The sequence below is a fragment of the Macrobrachium rosenbergii genome, chromosome 25 (genome assembly GCF_040412425.1).
Source record: "Macrobrachium rosenbergii isolate ZJJX-2024 chromosome 25, ASM4041242v1, whole genome shotgun sequence".
Lineage (NCBI taxonomy): Eukaryota > Metazoa > Arthropoda > Malacostraca > Decapoda > Palaemonidae > Macrobrachium > Macrobrachium rosenbergii.
In genome coordinates this window covers 40,618,742-40,640,725 of record NC_089765.1, presented here as the reverse complement: position 1 = coordinate 40,640,725, position 21,984 = coordinate 40,618,742, and the positions used below count along the sequence as shown (strand labels likewise).

The 21,984-nt window shown below is 38.4% G+C and overlaps 1 protein-coding gene across 3 annotated transcripts in view; it reads right to left on the bottom strand.

Annotated features, from left to right (window-relative positions):
- The window catches only part of LOC136852592 (WSCD family member AGAP003962-like), an 866,331-nt gene that overhangs the window by 48,560 nt on the left and 795,787 nt on the right, over positions 1–21,984 (bottom strand). For all 3 annotated transcript variants that reach the window (XM_067127451.1, XM_067127453.1, XM_067127454.1), the window contains one exon: positions 13,360–13,518. In XM_067127451.1, coding sequence (XP_066983552.1) covers positions 13,360–13,518 — 159 coding nt within the window. The remainder of the gene's footprint in view (positions 1–13,359; positions 13,519–21,984) is intronic.

Sequence of the window (21,984 nt, the reverse complement as noted above, 5' to 3'; positions counted from 1 at the left end):
GCGTTTTCTTCCGTGTATATGAGAGAATGTCTATTTCTCCTTATAGTTGATCCAGCATCTGTAACTACTTTATATGACCTTGGGCTTGTTAGTCTTTCTTTTATTTCACCATATTTCTCTTGGTCAAGTATATACATTTTATCACCTTCTTTGTAGAGCAGGAAGGTTCTGTATTTGGTGATGATTGTTGTAGTTTGCTAAATACTGGTCTCTGTATCTCTCCTCTTTTCTCCACAGTTCTTCCTTATCGATGTCCCTTGGATGTAGAAAGTCTGGGTGGACAGGTAGTTTCTTATTTATTTTTCTACTCATCAGGAGTTCGCTGGGCATAAAGCCATTTTTGAGAGGCGCTGAACGATATACAAGTACAGTAAACCCCTGGTATTCATGGGGCTTACGTACCACACCCCCCGAGAATACCTAAAACACCTCTAAAAACACTTTGATAGTTCAGATGCAAAAAAAAAACAAAAAGCCTAAAAATGCTTATACCTGAGTATTTTAACAGTTTTATCACAAAAAGTGCATTTAGTCATGAAGATAAGAAAATACAGTAATTATTGAATATTTCTCAGTGAAAAATACCGCGAATGGGTGAATTTTCCGTGAACAATGTGTATATATGTTCCGTAGAGAAATCTGCGAATAGGCGAGTCCACGAATTGAGAGAACGCGAATACAGGGGGTTTACTTTAGTCAAAGATAAGGGTTTGCATTCTTCTCAAGAATATTTTTGGCCATCTGTACAGCTCTCTCCGCTTCACCATCTGCTTGTGGATGAAGAGGCGATGACATCACTTGAGCAAATCCCCAATCCTTAGCGAATTCTTGAAATTTGTGGCTGGCGTACAGAGGACCATTGTCGGAAATGACTGTATCAGGAATTCCATGAGTTGAAAATATCTTGGACAAAGCTCTGATAACTGCTCCTGAAGACGTAGTTTTCAATTCTTTGAATTCGAACCATCTGCTGGTGTAGTCCTACTGCTATGACATAAGTTTCCTTCAAGTTCAAACAAATCAGTACCAATCCTGCTCCATGGTAGTTTCGCTGGAAAGGACATAGCCATAAGAAGTTCCTTTGGCTCTGATCTCAGCTTGGCACATGTTAACCATCATTTCGATTTGTTTCATAATGAAAAGCCACCAAACTGAGTAACTTGCACATCCTTGGAAAATGGTGATACCTAGATGACCCTCATGTAACGCATTCAGTACAATATATACTTCCAACTGAAGAGATCCTGGAATAATTATACAGGTGCTGAATATTAAAAGTCCTTGATTTACTGCAAGATGCTGTTTCTTCTCCCAGTATGGTTTCAAGAGTGGTTGAGAAGGCATAACCACAAGCCATCCGTAACAGCAATAAGTGACTACTTGTTTGCAAATAGCATCGGCCTCTTGAGCTACCCTAACTTCTTTTAGTCATTGCTCTGTAGCTGGGATAAACTTCAAATTTGTTTCTTGATATTCTTCTACTTCTTCGATCAACTGAAGATCTTCTGTTGTCGGGAGACTCGTTGGAGCGCGGGATAAAGCGCTGGCTGTATTTTGATATACTCCTTGGACATGTTACTTCCAGAAATATCTTATGAGTCGCACACAAAAACGGAGTATTCTACGTAGAAGCTTTGATAGGTCTGTACCTGAGAGTAATGGATCTAACGGTCTGTGGTCTGTCTCTAGACTGAAGGTTGTACCTAATGCATAATCCTTAAACTTCTCACAGGCCCAGGTGGCTGCTAAAGCTCCTTTTTCAATAACTGCGTATTTCTGCTCGATCTTGCTTTGTGCTCTTGATGCATAGGTAATCAGTTGTTGATTACCAGAATCATCAAGTTGTAGAAGAACAGCTCCTTATCCATCACAGCAGGCATCAGCAGCAATTGTGCTCCTCATTGGGATCATAGTGCGCTAGTACATCTGTAGACACCAGCTTGTTTTTTATTGCCTGGAAAGCTGCTTCTTGGGGCTGGTCCCAGAACCAGTGGTGACTCTTCTTTAGGAGTTGCCTCAGCAGCTCACTGATACTGGTGAGGTCTGGTAAAAACTTAGCTAGTTGGTTTACCATACCGTTAAACCGTTGCAATTCAGTAACATTAGTCCGTCTTGGAAATTCTTTGATAGCCTTTGTTTTTTCTGGGTCAGCCTGTATTCCATCGTCGGAGATAATGTGTCCTAAGAATTTAATCTGCTCCTCAGAGGATTAACACTTCCTTAACGTAACTCCCGCAGCCTGCAGTTGCTGCAGAACCTTTCGGACAAGCTTGTCATGGCTATCCTGTGAAGGGCCATGGATGAGAATGTCATCCATATGACATACTACTTCCAGTCCCTCTAGAATAATTGACATTGTCCACTGGAAGATTTCAGGTGCTGGGCTAATCCCGAAGGGAAGATGATTGCAACAGTACCGTCCAAATGGGGTTACGAATGTCGTCAAGAGTTTTGATTCTTCATCGAGTGGTATCTGCCAGAATCCAGAATTAGCGTCCAATTTTGTAAACACTTTGCTCCCTTGTAGCTTGATGAGGTTTTCATCGACACTGGCCATCAGGTGTATTTCCCTTTTAACCACTTTGTTCAATGGCATCATATCCACACAAATTCTCACATCCCCATTACAGTTCACTGCGTTAAGCATTCCTTAGCACCACTCAGTTGGCTTGACTACAGCCGTTATGACTTTCTGCTGGACCATCGTTTCTAGTTTCTTCTTTACTTTTGGGAATAGCGGGTAAGGGACTCTTCTGGGTGTATACAGGCAAAAGGGTGCTGCATCATCACGCAAAGCTATCTTGTACTTTGTTTTCATCAAACCTACGCCTTTGAAAAGTTTTGGAAAATCCTCTTGAAAATTAGGCGCGTTTCCAACGTCGTAAACTTCGAGTCCAGATGTTAACAGTTCTAATTTCTCTACTGCCTTCTTGGAGAGAAGATGTGGGGCTGTTTCGACATGACAAACACATTCTCAACAAGGGTTTTAATTCCTATTCTGAGTTCTGCATTTGGAATTTTACCTTTGAATAAGTGAGATAATTTCACGACACCTGGTTCTACAAATTTACACGTCGAGGGTGAAGCTTGACTCCTCTGAACCATGACATCTTCTCATTGATGACTGTAGCTTTCGATCCACTCTCGACTTTAAACGCCGTCTTTTCATTGTTCACTCGAATGTCTGCTGGCCAGAAGTTTTCATCATCCACCTTGACTTCTCCTAACATGTAGCATCCTTCTGTAGATGCATCGCAGTCCTCGTCGCTAACTTCATGCACCAACCTTCTTGCTCAGCATACAGTTGCGTAATGTCCTATTTTACTACAGTTTTGGCATCTTGCATCTTTGGCGGGACAATCTCTCTTCTAGTGCACGTCCTCTCTAACACACCACTTGCATTTCCATGGACTGGTTGGTGTTGGTCTACTTCTCCTCGGTTGCTTCTGTTTCATAGACTCCTGTGCCTTATCACTTCTGATTTTCTTGATGAATGGTTTCTTCCCTGTTGATTGTAGCTCTAGTAGTACCCTTATGCTTTGCTGTATAGTCAACTGAGTTAGCTTTAGATTTTCCCGTGATCATCTGTTTGTGCGTTTGAGATATTTCAACAGCTCGGAGACTTTGCACTTTTTCTAAATCTGGAACCAGTCGTTCACAAAGTAATCTTTCTTTTCCTGCTTCGTCTGAAGTACCAATGACTATTCTGTCTCTAATACGAGATGTCCTGAGGTCACCAAACTCGCATTTATCGGCCAATTGACATAAGTGTAGTACGTAGTACTCATCAATACTTTCACTACTTTTCTGATTAATTAGCAGAGTTAAAGACAAACCTTCTGTAAAGTACACTATGTTGGGGTACAAAGTGTAGGTGTAATTCTTCAACTATCCTTGCTCGTTTCTTCTTGTCCTCCGAGGTCAAGGTTGGAAGGGAGTTCATAACTTTCTAGCATTCAGCTCCCATAACTGTACATAATGTTGCAGCAACTATTTCCATCCCTTCCCCGTCTTCCTCCCCATTGGCATTTCTCATCTTAGCTCTTAGGTTAGTTGCTATGAGAGAGTAGTCCCAGTTCTCAAATTCTTTCCAATGTTTTATGACATCTCCCTTGAGGGTGCTGGAATTTGGTATGTAGCCATCCTTACTTTGTGGATGGGTGGATATTGGGTGTGATTTTGATTGAAAACTCTTAGCCTAGCCGTTTGAATTCACTTGCACTTTGGGAAAAATTCTCGGAACTTTGCTGGCAGATGTTACTGGTCTGGAAATATTTTTGGGTAATTCTAAGCCGGCTGTCCACGGTGAGCTAGCCTATGGCAATTGACGTTTTACTATACTATTTTACCTGCTGAACAAGAATTTAAAATAATATTTTGGCGGCCGGCTGTAACTAAAATGTAACTGACCCTTGAAAACTGCATGTCTGTACCAGTGGGTCGCACACAGCTCATGGGTAAATACCAGTTTAGCAGCAGCTGACCGGCAAAATATTACCTTAACTCTTGTAAAGCAAGTAAAATAACATAGAAAAACGTCAATTGCCGTAGACTAACTCCACTGCACACTATTCGAAGCTTTCGTAAATGGGAAACAAAACATTATCATTTCCGCTTCAACGTGGGTGGCCTCTATAGGTTGCTGTGGCAGAGCAGTGCTGCGCGCCTTATCTGCACTTTTTAAGATTCCTGACAAGCTTGCATGTTCTGGGAAGAGGTAATTACTTTAAATTCTTGTTCAGCAAGTAAAATAACACAGGAAAATGTCAATTGCCAGTCTCTCGCTAAGCGCAGAAAACCAGCAGCTGCTGCTGACTGGTGAACTGAAAGCTAGCGCATGCGTGTTCAGGCTTAGAAGCAGCAGTAATAGTAATGAATGAAAAGTGCCTTTGGAACGGCTCCTGCTATCCAATTATTCACCCTTCTTTTTATGCTTGTTTTCTGTGTTCCAAATGATATACGTAACAGGAAATACAACAATAAGGTACCCAAACCTTTTCCAAAGTTATTTACCACACCCAAAACCCCGAATTCCCAACGGTTCCCCTTTGCTGTTAGCTATTCTCGAAAGGGTTTTACCACACCCAAAACCCCAATTCCCAAAGGGTCCTCTTTACTATCGGCTACAGTTCTAAGGTAATTTACAGCTTAATTACATTTGACCACCAAAATATTACCTCAAATTCTTATTCAGCAGGTAAAGGTCTATAGAAAAACGTCAACTGCCATAGCCTAGCCCACCGTGGACAGCCGGCTTAGACCTACTGCACCTATTTTGGTTCTTTCAAATACTGGCAATACTGCTCCACATTGGCGTCACATCGTGGCTGCCTGCAGAGTGGAGGGCCAATGATATATCATATAGCCTACTAATAAGTTTGATTCAACTTTATATTCCCAATTACCCGTGCCAAAATGTTCCAGAGAGGTTCACAATCTCCTTTGAGGCATGAAAAGTTCGGGAAACGTCGATATAGACGACACACAAAATTAACCAAAACGCTGCTGCCATGTGCTAGTGTTGTCTTGTTGACTAAAACACTTTGCCACCAGGAATCCTTTATTAACACAATTACCAGACATAGGTACTATAATGGCTTGGCCGACAAGCATTACTTAGGCCTAAAACTTACGACTGGTATTTCCTTAGGCCTCAGGTTAGAATGCACTTAGGCCTATGTTATATAGGCTAGTAAAGACCAATGGCGAGTACTGAGGTTATATTGATACAATTGATCAGTTTGTGGTAGGACAGGCTAGCGACATATCATACCTTTTTTCAGGACATGTTTCCCTGGGTGGTTAGTTTGCTGTCACTTATTGGACAGCAACCAGAGGTTTCACAATAACACCAATAAGTATGTAAAAGCCAACATAATATAACATTATATAGACTTACCAGATTACACTGACACCGATCTATAATAATACTTTAAAGTGGGCAAGGAAATGGGAAAATGATTGGTTAGTATGGTAGCATAGGATAGGCGTCAGAATAAGGATAATTTATGGGGATTGCCTACAGTAACATCGAAGCTCACCCAAGGACTCTGAAAACAACAGCCTGCTACTATCTAATTAGCACCCTCTAGAATGATATGTACCCACTCCAATTACGTAATGTTTCTCATAAACAAAATGGAATTGCTTTTATATAATAGGATGGAAACTGAAAGACATGCTTCTTTATTATTTATATACATATACAGTATATACAATCACATACTACTCCATACTGGTACAACTGACATAAACAACAACTGCTAGATAGCGGACAAAAGTCATTAAACATACTTGTGCATCAGAGACATCATAAAACAGTCTATACTAGAAAATTCCAAACTGACCCCTGCATCCTTATTTTCAGTTTCAGTGTCGATATTTTTTAACATAATGCTGTTTATGAAGTCCTACCATTAATTCTCGTTCATTTTCATCATCATTCGAAGGCACTTTATCCCTGATTAGCGTTTTGCCAGATATGCAGAGAATCCTCATTTTCTAAGAATGAGTTAGTCTCATAACTAGAGCCCTGTCCACACTAGCGGGCACTGCCCGATGGGCAAACACTGTTCCCATAACCCGTTCCACTATACAAGGTGGGAAGGTGAATGGCGGCCACGAACGGAAGTGAGTAGGTGACAGTAAATAAGCGAGCAAACCATGATGAGACTACCGTCTTCTCTTGCCTACACAACGAGCTTTACTGACCGACCGACTATGGAGACAGAACGATGCGATTGTCTGGTAACACTGCTTCAGAAGCGAGAGAAAATATAAACAGCTGGAAGTGCCCGACGGGCATGCCCACTAGTGTGGACAGGCTCCTATTAAAAAGGATCTGAGTGGAGACTTGAAACTCAAAGTATTGGGGTACTCACGAAGACCATGCATCTGCCTAATTGATAAATAAAAATGTTCCAAGCAGTCTTGATCCTCCAAGTAATTATATAATCTAGACTACATACAGAGCTTAATGTATCAAACAGTCCAATCAAAGATTTGCTAGGAAGAATAATTCCTTTCTGAAAGCTTAAACGACTTGCACAACCTTTCACTCTCATATTCTCATCATGTATACCATGCTACCCAAAATTTCTTTCTGGTAGTATATATCCACACCATAGGCATTTCTTGATTTTACATATCTATACATTCCACTGGAATTCATAAAATCAAACAAGTCCTTTGCTAAATCTATGAAATCAGCTGTCACCGACCAGTTTTGGGATGAAATTAAACCTTTTTCTCCTAGAAACTGTACAGTATTGGAACAAGTTTTGGACACTAACTGAGCCGCATACTTGACACGTTGCCTTTCAGTTCCTGACACATTAAGGTGATTTTGAGTTGGTTTTGGTGTCAAAGTGTATTCATTTGCTCTTTTATCCAACATTTCTTTTATAGAAGCAGATGAAATAAAATCTTTCTCTGTGCAAAATCCATGCTCCAAAACAAAAAATTATTTCTTATTAGCTTAATCATGTGAGGCACATCAGCAAATTTAAATACACTCTAATCTGCAAAAGGATTTTAAAAAGAAACTTGACCCTGCATGGGATCCATCCAAATTTTCTCCAGATTCCTAAATTGTTTGGTCCTAAATCATGAACCAGAGCTACAACATTTAAAGCCTACTTTCTCAATATAAGCTATCAAGTCAAGAAGTATGTTTTGTACATCAAAATTCTAAAAATTATAAAAAAAACTTGCTGTTTCCATTTATCTACTAAGCCTCTAGGCATAATAACAAAAACCTTTCTGTGTGGCTTATAAAGTTCATCTATTCTATTATCATATACCCACAAACTGGTAATGCTCATTTCATCTACTGACATGGCAGCAAGTTTTTCGCAGGGGCTCTTTCTTTTAGACTTTGAATTCATGAAGGCTATGGCGGAATGCAAAATGCCAGCTTCACATTCGAATGCCTTTGCCTTATTACTTAAGCAACTCTCGCTGGGCAATGGCATCCACAGCTGTCCTCAAATGCTAATAACACTTTGAACTTAGGCTTCTCAAGTTAGGGCAGAAGAAATATCAATTTCTGTCCAAGTGTCTTTTTTTTGAGTGACTAAAGCCTGAATTTGTGTCTTGCTAAGGATTGGCATCACAAACAACGTACTCTAGTTCTTTTTCAACATTCAATTTAGGTGATTCCCTCAATTCTTTATTATCTTTTTCAAGAGTTTTGGTCCCTGGATTCAACTTTTTTATTTTTTCTTCTAACTCTTGATGTGATAATCCCACACCTTCAGAATAGTAATTTGCTCCAGGAACTGAAGTTTCATTTGTATGAGCGCACAACATTTCTTCAACATTTCTTTTTCTGCTACGTACTCTTGACCAGATCGTCGCTTATAGACCACATCAGCATTGAATATGCCATATGAAACATATCTTTAATTGCACATTTTCTGTACCTTTCTATTGCATGATGCACAAACTTTGATAAAAACACGAGTGCAAAAATTTAAAGAATGCGACAATAATGCAGAAATTTTGAAGTCCAACATAAGCCTAACAGTGTCCTAACCCTGGAAATATGATGATATACAAATTTCATTGTACCTTTACGTAATGCCTTTGATGGCACAGCATTACATTTAAGGGTCTTCCTACAAGTGTTAAGGAGCCTTGCCTTCAGGTCATCTTCGTAGTCATCATCACTGAAATGAGCTGTACAGATGACAAGCCCTTTGTTGGCAGAGTTGGTTGAGCTTCAGACCGTCATTCGATGGGCCGGAGTTCGATTCCCGCCGCCGGCTGATGAAGAGTTAGAGGAATTTATTTCTGGTGATAGAAATTCATTTCTCGCTATAATGTGGTTCGGATTCCACAATAAGCTGTAGGTCCCGTTGCTAAGTAACCAATTGGTTCTTAGCCACGTAAAATAAGTTTAATCCTTCGGGCCAGCCCTAGGAGAGCTGTTAATCAGCTCAGTGGTCTGGTAAAACTAAGCTATACTTACTTATTTGTACAGATGACAGCATGTGGGTGTTGATGTAAACTTATACCCTGCTCTTTGGTGTTATCCTTTCGGTTATTACAACTGTAAACTGAGCAGTTATTTGGCATTGGAAACCAAGAACTTCTTTGCTTTCATGTGCTATCTTAAACTACAGCCGACTGACTCGGTTCACTTAGCAAAGGCAGTCTTAACACCGAGGCAAGACGGGCGTCTGTGGCGCCATATTTTGCCACCACTAACGAGTGGTAGATCTGTTATCTAGATCTCAGGTAAGTTGGTTTGCCTACTAGACACCTACACTCATTTCTCGAGAGTTGGGAAATCGAATGTGACGTCGAAAATGATATACTTTGCGATTTTTTATCTGATCAGAAGAAATTATGAGTATTTTATTGGCTGTACACCAATGTATTACCAAAGAAATCATATCAGTGGGCGGCAAAAAGTGTATGAAGAATAGCGAGATAATCACGCTGTCTATTTGCCTTTTATTTCAGCAAGGATATCTGAGGTACAGTGCCAGAAAAATCAAATGAAGCCTTTGAAAATTCACGAGCCTTCATACATTAGGAAGTAAATATCAGTGTTATAATTAACTTGCCTTTCATACTCCATAATGCTGGCATCACACATTGGCGATTCAAGACCGCGACCATCATAATTTGCTCATTACGATGCAGTTATGCTCTAGGTACGACCAAATCGGCATCAATTGGCATGATTCGTAACTGTGTCATGATTCGTAACTGCGTCGCCGAGTTTGGTGACGTCCACCAAGTGATGGTATATGTGCAAGGCTGCACAGCACCTACGCGGTCGAGCCACGACAGCTGTCAAAAGTCGCCATGTCATGCCGCATGACACAACTGTGTCGTAATGTCATCATGACTGACAAGACGGCGTTGGCATTGGATTACGTCAGACATAACTAGCAATGTTGACGTGCGACATCCTGTACGATGTACATTTTGGCTCCCTTTTTTCATGTTTGTTGTTGTTCACACAATAATAAAAAGAAAAAAGTTCTTGTAACTGTTTTCTAATAATGCTACTGTAAATTCTCTTTGTATATTTTCAAGGATATCACAAAAAGGCATTTTCACAACACATGACACTGCCGTTGTGTCTGTCGCCACAGGACGGAACTAAGTCGGGCATAAATCAATCGTCATGAATCGCCATGCCTTCATGGACGTTGCTGTCTTTTACTGTTAAATGTAGGCGTGGCCTGAATCATCGGCGAATGTCGCGTACAACTACACGTTTGTAATCCCATCTCAACGTGCGCACTGCTGTCGTAAATGCTCATTACGTATTACGTTGTGGTGTCATAATCAGCTGATTTTTCTTTTTTTTTGAGGCCCAAGGCCTGTGAATGATGCTGATCGGTCGCCAACCGCATCGTAATGAGCAAATTACGATGGTCCGGTCTTGAATCGTCAATGTGTGACGCTGGCATAAAGGAAGAAGAAGTCACAATCATTATTTTGACCTTTGCAGTTACTTTTTGGTCTTGGAGCGAAATTAATATCTTACTTTAGCCATTATTATAATGAAATCACTAGGATGAATGTGAAAACTGGAAGAAGACAAAAATATATTCCGAGATATTATTTTTTCATCTCATAACTCCGGAAATCAATTAAAATAGCACACATAACCAAGGTACATCGATGGAATACAAGACAATTTGCACAGGGAAAGTCATCTTTCATGGAAGATAGGCTGAGTGGTGATGATTCGGACAGTGGGATGGATGGTCCGGACAACACATTTTCTGGAAAACATACGGGGCCCACAGCTCCGAGAAATCACGTGAAACCCCGAGAGTTTGTTTACCACTGACACATGAACTTTGGCTGAGATAGGGCGCTTACTTCAGTATAGAGATTAATTTTTGTGGTTTTTCTCATTTCCTATGTAATTTTTTTGCGTTTGAATCATAAGCTGTGGTGTAATGAATATGATGCGGGAGTTGATTATCAGTTTTGGGTGTGTATTTGTACTGTATGACGATGTTGTAGCTATTACCCGCCTGTAATCTCGAAGGACTTGGAGCTGAGGGTGTCACCAAATAGTTATGATATGTGGGGGATGATTCGGAAAGTGTAGGGTAGGGATGATTCGGACGTGTCTGAATCACCACTACCTTTACGAAAAATGATTTATGACAAAGAAAGAACAAATTTTCACTAACAATATTTAAGTTATATTTTGTGTATATGCATTCATTAGCCTCTCACCTTATAAAGCACTTCATAAACTCATCATAAAACCCCTCCTTACAAAGAAAAACAGCTTATCATAGGACGAAAGTATAAGAGGAAAACCAATAGGGAAAGGGATCCTGCTGCTGCAATAAAACATGCACTTCAGGAGTTTAGAGAAAAGGGAGGTTCTGTCAGAACAGTTGGCGCTTAAGCTTGGAATCCCTTGGAGCGCATTTCATGATTATGTGGAGAGAGATGCAGGCAGGGTTGACCAGGAGGGTTTTCAGTTACCTTCTTATCAGTTAAGCAAGACCTAAGTACCCACATGGAAAGAGAATTAGCTGATTAACTGAAACAGTGCTCTGATATTTTTCACGGACTGTCAACTAAAATAACAAGAAAGCTGGCATATGAGTATGCAATTGCAAACAAAACACCAGTGCCAGAATTATGGGTAAAAATCTGCTGAAAAGGACTGGCTAACTGGTTTCCTAGAAAGGCAGAAGGATCTCTCTTTAAGAAGTCCAGAGGCAACAAGCCTACCTCGGATGACAAGTTGTAATAAACCAAACCTTGCTCTTTTCCAAACTAAACTAGAAAAGATTTTACATCCACACGCTACACCATCATCACAACAGTAGTTTTCTCCTGAGAATTTTCGACCATTCCCAAAAACTGGAGAGAGGAAGGGGACAGCTAAAGTCAGAAAGCAGGGAAGATGCATGATTGCAATGGACACTCCAGAAAAGCTTGAACTTGAACAGAAAGAACTGAAGAAAAGCCAAAAACCCAGCCAAGAAGGAAATAAGGTTTGGAAATGATAGCTCAAGAACACAAAAAGCAAGAAAAAATACATAAAAGTTAGACACAGAGGACCAAACCAGTGATGAAGACCTTCATCATCATCTTGAAGATCTCTTAATAGCCGAGCTTAACAATAATTCTTCTGATCTCTCAGAGGAGGAGATCGAAGACGCAGAAGTTGGTTTCACTGATAAAGTCACAGAGGAGGGAGATTTTGTTCTTCCTGGGTAGATCCAGTAAAAGGTGGCAAAGTCTATTACGTAGGTAAATTAATCAGTAATTTAGACGATGATGATGAATTTCAGGTTTCTTATTAAAGAAAATCATAGAAATTTGCTACTAACAGTTTTAAATTTCCAGAAAATGAGGATGAATCAACTATTAGTGAAGAGGCAGTAGTTGGAGTGCTTCCAAACCTAGTTCAGCAGCGTATTAAAAGAAAGCAGGGGTATTTCAATTTTTTTTTCTTTTTTGCAGGATATAATATTCGTTAGGCCAACTTTAACATTTAGGCGCAACAACTGTCATGTATTTGAGCTACATTTTGTGTTTGGTTTTTACTCATGGAGAGAATACTTTCAAGCAAATTTTGGTTATTTAAAAATTTGATGCTAAGAATATTTCAAATTTAGTTTTTGTTTCGAAGGATACAATATTCTTTAAGCCCACTTTAACATTTATTTTCAGCATACATCGTGGATTTGAGTTACATTTTCTCTCTGCCATTCACGAAGGGAGAGAATAATCTTTTAAGTTGACTTTGATTATTTCAATAAAAAATTTCTTATGGTATTTATGTTTCATTTATCATCTGACTTGAAGGTAAATATCAATTATAATAATTGTCCGAATCATCCCATGCTCTTGTCCGAATCATCACCATAGGTAGGTATGATTCGGACATTTTGGAAACTTGTATTTGAAGATAAATAGCTTCAAGTATAGTAAAGTATACGACTTGCCACCTTCACTCGTAAATGTAGGATGACGAGGCTACACATTGACATGCCAAGGATATCACTGCTCCTTAAACTCTTACTTCTAGAAAAAAATTTGAAAAAAGTGTCCGAACCATCACCGCTCTCCCTTACCAAACAGCCCTTTCAGCATTGAAAATAATTGCTAATTAGTTATTAATCAGTTAGGTGGGAAGTGAAAGAACTGAATGGATGAAAATTATTAAGCAGAAAGTAATAGAGTCGAGAAAAAGGGGATCTACGAGGAATCTTACTGTCACTGACTACAGTGTATATAAAGTAGGCTATGTACCACAAGCGCAATGTAGCTTACGTCCCTTCTACAGGAGGCTTTTTAACATTAATTCAGGTTTGGTATTAAGAAATTTTATTAGACTTTTTGACTTAGTATACTCACCTGCTGTAAAAGATATCTTAGCCACGTGTTTCCTGACCCAGGGAATGAGACTAAGGCCGTAGGAGGCCCTGGAGGTACACGCCATTTGAGCTGTTGGCACCAAGGTAACCGAGCTCCTCGTCCTACTCGTCGAGATGCCCAGCTCCATGTTCCACGTGCCTGCAAGAGAGTCAGAAAGTTAAAGCAGAAAGGCCAATGGTGACAAAGTACAGTGTCTGTACTATGAGGTCATAATTTGTCACTGAACTATAACTTTAGCCTTACATGTTATGCAAAATGTTTGAATGAAAGTTTATCTTCATCGAGCTTTCCGTGCAGCACTCTTTTCAAAACGACATAGGAACTATATATGTCGGTGATAACATGAAAGTTAACACTTTAGTGGTAAAAGCGTACATAAAAATATATAAAAAAACATTCACTATAACCTCCTTACCGAGAAAAGCAGCCTTTTCATTCAATGCTTTGTCGTCATTCGGTGCATTCATTATGACAGGGACTTACACAATGTGTGTGCGTGTTTTTTTTTTTACTTAACTTCTTTATTTCATGTTACTTCATTCATAACTATTCTGTCGTCTCCAGTCCACCTTACCTCCCCCCTCTCCCCACAACCTCTTTCCCTTCATTTTTATTTTTAAAGCAAAGGAAAAAAGATTAAGCTTATGAATAAAGACATATTTTAAAGCAAAAAGCCTAAAAGGAGCCAGAGACCGAGCAAACCGAGAGATGAAATATGCAGTAAATATTAATATAATTAAGCGGTAAATATTTGAGAGAGATTTAAAGATCCCTCTTGGTAAGAAGGTGTGCCAGAGCATTCTCGCTGGAACTAAACTTCATGTAAGTTGGTTCGAATCCTTCCACAGAAGGTGGAAGCTTCTCCATTTATTCCCCTCTCAGATTAAGGCTATTAGTAATAAGCATACCCAAAAAAAGTGGGAGAAATTCTAGAATTTAAAAGGTCATTGTGGCTATTAAAAATACAGATTTAAAGAAGTTTATTACCAAGTTTAAATCAGCACAAAATAAGAGTAAGCAAATTAGAGTAAGGCATTAAGAACATGATCACCATAGGCTACAATTACAAGCAGGTAATTTGAACAATGATAAGTCATTAAAGAATAACAAAATACCTAACAAAACACTTGACGCTTAAAATTCAATTCTCTTCGTCACAATATTGCACCGGCATGTAGCCGAATCAAAAACTTCAAAACTGGTAATGGGCCCCAATGTGCCACCTAAGAAGGAAATCCCATAAGGAACCTAATTAGAGCTGATGGCGGGAGAAGCCCTCGTTCCAAGTGACAGGCTGACCATTAGTTTCTCTTTGTCTTTTTATGGAACAAATAGAAGGAAACATTGGGTGACTGTGAAGCAATAACTGATACGAGGTAGTATCAAAGACTAATAAAATATCATGTGTAGAGAAACTTCGTGTAAGATGAAATATGGCGTTTTGACAAAAAAGTAATCGAAGTGCAATACACAGTGATACACTGAGTGCAGTCGACCTTCAAATATTTTTTTTAACAAAACACAAGTTCATCTTGATTAATTTAAGAAACATTATTTCTGTTTTTTCTCTCAACTCAGTGACAGCTAACGACCAAAGACGACTTCATAATTTAGTGATTACCTGTACGTATCAAACTGTTCTTCGGTACAAAAAATAACACCAATTATGAATATGTAGGCAGACACAAAGAAAATCAGACGCAAAATCTATCAGGATTAAAGATGATTTTCTTGACATTTAAGAGCGTTGTTCAACTAAAGATAATTTAAGTTTGATAAGAAATAAACAAAATAGGCTATAATACTAATTAGGAGAGGATACTAAGCACAGACCAGGACAAACTGACTAAACTTGCAACATGCTAACTAAAATACAGCATGCTCCAAATCTGTTTTTAAAGAAATCTTGGCAATCTACTATACAGCCAGGCCTCGTGTGATCTGATTTGAAGTTCTGTGGCATCGGACATCAAAGGATATTAACGCCGGCCAGATCCAATTAATTCTGGCTTCTTTGTTTACTTCTCGGTGGCTCAAATTGGATTGGGAACACACTTTGGACACAATTTCCGGAAACGTTTTAAGATACTCACGAAAAATTGGGGTCATTCCTTTAACGTCACAATCACTGTTCAAGTTTTTTTTTTTTTGGTGTGAACGCGACCTTGATGCAGTAAAATGCAGACGTAAGAATTTGTGGATCGATTTTAATTAAATCTTTTAACGTAGGCTATGTTCCGAGTGCTGGTGCCCCAGTTACGGAAGCTTCAAGATTCCGCTTCCAATTACGATCTAAAGAAATAATCAAACTTTTGGACTTTGGATGCATCTGCAAACCCATGATCGAGTAATTACATTATTAATAGTTGATATTCATCAGTACTGCATTGCAATCGAAAACACATTCAGTATTTTCCTTTTTCTTTAAGATGCATCGTATCTCCCATACCACCTCCCCATCTCTTCCGTCACCTACAACCCCCTGAGAACTTTTTTTTCCTTTTCTCTTGATTCTCTCTCTTCCCGTCTCAATTAAGTGCGACCTCTCCGTGAAAGGACCGCCGTTAAGGATTAACCGAAACGGAGCAGATGCCATCCACATCTCTTGCACCCGAGAGAAGGAAATCAGGCGGAACTCTAAAGGAGATTTATTTCTCGAGGCACAAGCCAAAGTTGGGAGCGAGTCTCTGGGACACAATAAGATGTGACCAATTTGGCCCTGTGACATAATGGCGAAGGATATTGGTTTGTCGCCGCTGTGGCACACGGTGGCAGAGATGATTGGTTTCCCCATTACTATACACAACGTCAAAGTAGATTGGCGCGTCACCGTCACGGCACACAATGGCAAGGGTGACTGGTTTGCCAATGAAAATGGGTTTGTCCCCATTCCTGAACACTATGGGAAAGATTGGTGTCTCCCATTATTATGCACAATAGCGAGGGAGACTGGCCTGTCTCCATTATTAAGAAAACATATCGTCCATTTAAATAATTCTGTTTTATGGTCAATAAAATAAATTTACGCGACTATTATCACCATTCCATACCACGAGACATATATGCACAGGTTCATATAGATATAACAACCACATAAAAGTATTAACAAGGACCGCCGCTACCAGATAGCGAAAGGAAGAATGAAAGAGGTAAATCATACACATGTGCATTATAATAATGGTCACTTGGACCTCTTAATTTTTCGACTTCCAAATAATTATGCATTCACTTGACAATGAAAACCTGCATGTCCAATAAGTCAACAGAGGTCGGACTTCTAGCTTTTCAGTGGTAAACGTATAAAAAAATGTTGGGAAATCGAGAAGTTCAGACTGACTGATTCAAGGTTCTCTGGTGTCGCAACGCAAAGGTCATTGATACCAAAACGAAAAGTTAAGAGGTCATTGTAGCCAACACAATGAATAGATCTGCGAATGGGCAGATAGAATCTAAATATATGTCCATATATATTTCATGAATATACGATTAGAACACTGAGAGATTGGACGAAAGACAATAAGTTAATAAGCCACTTAATACTGAACACCATAATAACAGGATAATGGCCAGCAGAAGAGGAAAATGCAATATGTTATTAAAATTTCAGGAAAAAGACCTAGATATCAAAATCTCCTTAAATCACGTCACATGTAATAACAAACTGGTTGTATAAAACTTGCAGTGATTATGCCTATCCCACATTCGCAAACAATGCTCACAACCTATTTGTCTAAACCAAAGTTTCTTGGTGAATATTAAGTTCTGACTAGCAAAATGACGATGCATTTTGAGAAAAAATTGTGCCATAATAATTGTAAATCCTCCAAGGCAAACATCTTGAGCTCAATTAGCAGGTCTGGACGAATTAACACCACGAGAAACTCGTTTCCACACTTGCCAAAATCATAAGAAACTTTCAGTACAAAGGAAACCTTTTCTGGGAAACTTATTCCCAAGTGCGAACTAGCCATTGGAAGTACAAAACGCCAAGAAGTGCTGTCATACGCTGTGTTTGGACTTGGAGGTGGCACAAGCATGAGGAACCTTGGGAAAGGACGACGTAAAACTTTCCGAGATTAATCAGTGGCAATGAGCATGAATCTGCGCGAGAGAACAGTGCTTTTGAGTCAGCACAGGGACAATATAAAACATCTCCAGGTTGGAAGACCTGCAACCTGCTGGAAATCTACTTTCGTAATTGCTCTTTTGTATGTATAATGAAACGACGACAAAGGCTCTCGATATTTTGAAGGATTTTATGACAGATATGCAGAAAACGAAGCTAGGGCAATAAATGCAAAAAGGGATTGGGTGAAATACCAATGAGAAAACAAAGACTGCACACACACACAAACATAAACACGCAGATTATATTCATATGTGTGTGTGTGTGTGTGTGTGTGTGTGTGTGTGTGTGTGTGTGTGTGTGTGTGGTGAAGGATTGTATGTATAAAACACGAGACAAAAACAGAAATTTCAAAGAGTGGAGCAAGTCTGAATATCCTTCTGGGTAAGGAGGACGCGAATAACAGGAACAATTGGTAAATAATGGAAAACTCTTGATAAATAAAACCAACAGCTCAAGGCAAAAAGAAAGGAATCCATCATCGTTATGGATCTCCTAATACAAAATACTGTTGTTCACACACACACAAAAACACAAACACTTGCACATATATATACGCACCACACACACACACACACACACACACACATATATATATATATATATATATATATATATATATATATATATATATATATATATATATATATACATATACATTACATACAACATTGTTACGTAAATATCAATTTACTGTACCTTGGGAAGAACATACAAATGGAGTTACAAATGATAAGTGGATCTGACCTGGTAAGGGATCCGGTCCAAGGCCTTTGCTTGACAGAAAATGATTAACAGTTGGCTGTGACCGCCCAGATCCAAATCTGGCCGGGGATGAAGCAATTATCAGTTAATATTGTCCTTCGGTGTAAGTACTTCCCGAGGTATGTGGAATAGGATATTTGAAACATACCATACTAAGCTTTTGGGCTTGGTGGCTCGCACGCTGGTCTGTTAGTCGTCCGCAAGTGTGCAAAGCAGCTTTTACAGGTTATAGGCCCAGGGCATAAATGGTGACCCTAGACAACTGTCAAATTCACTATTTTGAAAGGTCACAATGTCATCAGGACCGTCTCTAAGGAACAGCTTCATTTTTCCATTCATGACCTCCAATCACACGTAAGTACACCACGGAAGTATAAAGTGACCACCAATTAGCGCAAATCACCAGCGAAGCTAGAACAACTTTGAGACGAGAGGCACTTCAGGTGACACAAAAACCTACTGCATATTGTGAATATTAAGCCATTAGTTGCTAACAACACTCAAGGAGGGTTCAGAGAGTATAGCCTTGAGTGGTACTTAAAATTTCGATATAGCTGAATCTAACCGGTTTGTCTTCACTCTGTGGGCAAGACGTTGCTGTTGCTACCCATGTTTCGCTCTTTCAGTCTGAGATTAACGTTGCCTGTACATACAGTAGTCTCTTATCCAAGGATCAATTCTCTGTTGTCCAAATCCATCAGATGAAGGTATGTCCGCTGAAAGCGCTGTGTGGAACAGTCACCATTTGAAGAAAAGTAGAATCCATGATCACTGTCCAGAACAGCAACTATGCATCTGACACTTTATTTTGAGTGAGAAGAAATGAATGGGACAAATAAATCGGACTCGCCCTCACCGCGAAGTACAAACACCCCATTTCTTATATATTAAATTTTTGCAACACATGAGCAATTGTATACGTTATTTGGGGAAATACATTACCTTTTTAGGTAATTTAATAATTATATATATATATATATATATATATATATATATATATATATATATATATATATATATATATATATATATATAAATTGTATTACAGATAGATATTACCAAGCGGTCATACACTCGTCTCCGTATGATCCCTTGATCTAATATAAATTAAGGCATAACAAGCGACACTGATATGCTCTTATGTAAGGCCATTCACTAATGTGGCCATCATATCAGTCTCCCTACGGCTTTATTATTCTATTAAACTTACATTTAAGCAGATATGACTTCCACCCTCATGCATCACTGAAATCGGCACGGAGAGTAATTAACGTATCCCATTTGGCTAATGTAATGTTGATTTTTGTTCATTTCATCATTTATACACTTAAATTACATGCTTATTTTAAATGACTGTTATAAGATTGCTTATGGATTTTAATCAGGGTTAAAAGTAAAAATCGAGACTCTAAATACTATGAGATATCTAATTTACGGCTCCCCCGCGAACGGTACATCGTAAAAACTGAGCATGATATTATTTTGTTTACACGTGCGTGTCTTATACGGTCTGTATTTTATACGAATCGCTGTTAATTGTTGCATTTTATATTTATTTCCATCCATGTGGAAGAACTCATATTCTAGTATAAGTGATACTATATGCACAAACTCTGAAAAACAACAATTGAAAGCCGAGGAATTTAAAGTTCAAAAAAGTCTCTGCAAACTTGGAAACTGTCTAGAAATTATATACTACGTACCTATTGTAAAGCTGCTAAGAAAAAGAACCTACATTAAAATTATTTTTTGAAAAACATTTGATAGTGCTGTTGGAAGACGAAAATTGCTACACTAAATGCTACAGTAACTCTAAAATTCTTAAGGAAATGGGAAATATCTTTAAAAAATTATTACTATGTGGCAGTGCACGCAGTTTTTTTTTGTGTTATATATTCCTTCATTGTTATTATTCAGTTTTTGGCGCTCTTGAAGCACTGCTGATGCAATATCAGGATAATTTAATTTCATACATATATTCCTAATTATATCTCTTTCATCATTAATATATTCAGGACTGCTTACACACAATGCTATTAAAACATGGATGTGAAAATGTATTTCTTTGCTTTACTGAATTGGCCAGAATAAAAATGAGCATAGGCAGAAAAGTTTTTTATTTATACTGAATTTAACCATATTATTGCTTCTAAACATTAGGCAATGCTAAAAGGCTAGGCTTCAGTCATTTTCCATTTCACTGTCCATTTAATTATCCCAACATTCACACAAGCACTGCTGCTGCTCTATAACTGCTCTGTTACTGGCTTGTGTGTGGAGCGTTTGCATATTCCCTGACATCAAAATCGAAGATGGAAGAGCGACCAAAGAAAGACTAGAAGGGACGGCCTCTATCGTCCGTGAACGTTGGGACGAACAAGTTATTCCAAGATCAATAACAACAAAAACTCAACTGGACATGGAGGATCGACCTTTGATGATCTTCAGCGAAGCATGATGGAAAAACAGATAGACGTCGAGAAAAAGGAAAATATGAATTTATTTGAAGAATCTACAAAAAAAGGCAATTTTGAATTCTCGGTAACATTGGAATGGAAAGATACATCGCCAGACTGATGTTATGAAGAAATGAGAAATAAGGTGTGTCAAAATCTTAAACGAAAACGTGATAATAAATATCAAATGAAACTGCCGATTCAAAAAAGTCCTTGGACAACCAACGCCAATAATGTTTGTGTCGTTAACCTGTCTAACAAAAGTCTTAATCGCATTATGACCTGTGTTTCTGGTTATGGGTTAAATTTGTTACCGTCTCCTAGTACAGTGAAGTTTGGAAATAACTGACGGTCTATGCAATGTGGAGAAGCATAGTAATATTTCTAGTGAAAACACTGTTTGCTCAAACTTGAAAAACACCGGGCACTCCAAATTTCCCAAAGACTCGCTGGAGTTATAAATGAACTGAAAGGCGATAAAAATATATACATGCCGAAAGCTGACATACTTGGTGTGCGAGTAATTTTAAATGGCAGTAATTACGTAGAACAAATGAAGAACCTTTTGATTCATAAACATACAAACAAACAATTAAAATGGAAATGAAAACTTGATAAAAAGGCTGTGTGATCTCGCCAACTTCACCGTATGTGTGTGGAATAAGAACGCACAGAATAAATTTTCCCGATAGGACAATTTTCAGTCTTTTGGTTATTTTTCGAACATTTTTGTGTAATAATTTATATATATTCTTAACCCATTGGCTGGTACCGTTTTCCATGCCAGTATAAAGAAATATGTGGACCTCTTTAATATATCTAATAATGAGCAGAAAGATATACAATTCTCTAAAGACGCCTTAATATAATAAAGTAAAATAGATGCAAAAGAATGTAAACTTTAATTCATTGGGATATATTACTTTCAGAGAGTTGGTATGACCACGGGAAATACTCTCTCTAGTTCTGAGGAATTTGTGCATGGAATTTTTTTAATGTAGAATATTAAACGAAATCTTTCCATAGTATACAATACGGTTTAGTTTTGTGGAAGACGTAATATGCATTTAGTCGGATATTTGTGGAAGACGTAATATGCATTTAGTCGGATATATATATATATATATATATATATATATATATATATATATATATATATATATATTTATACATACAAATATATATAAATATATCTTTATATAGACATAATATATCTACACACACATATATACATATATATATATATATAAATATATA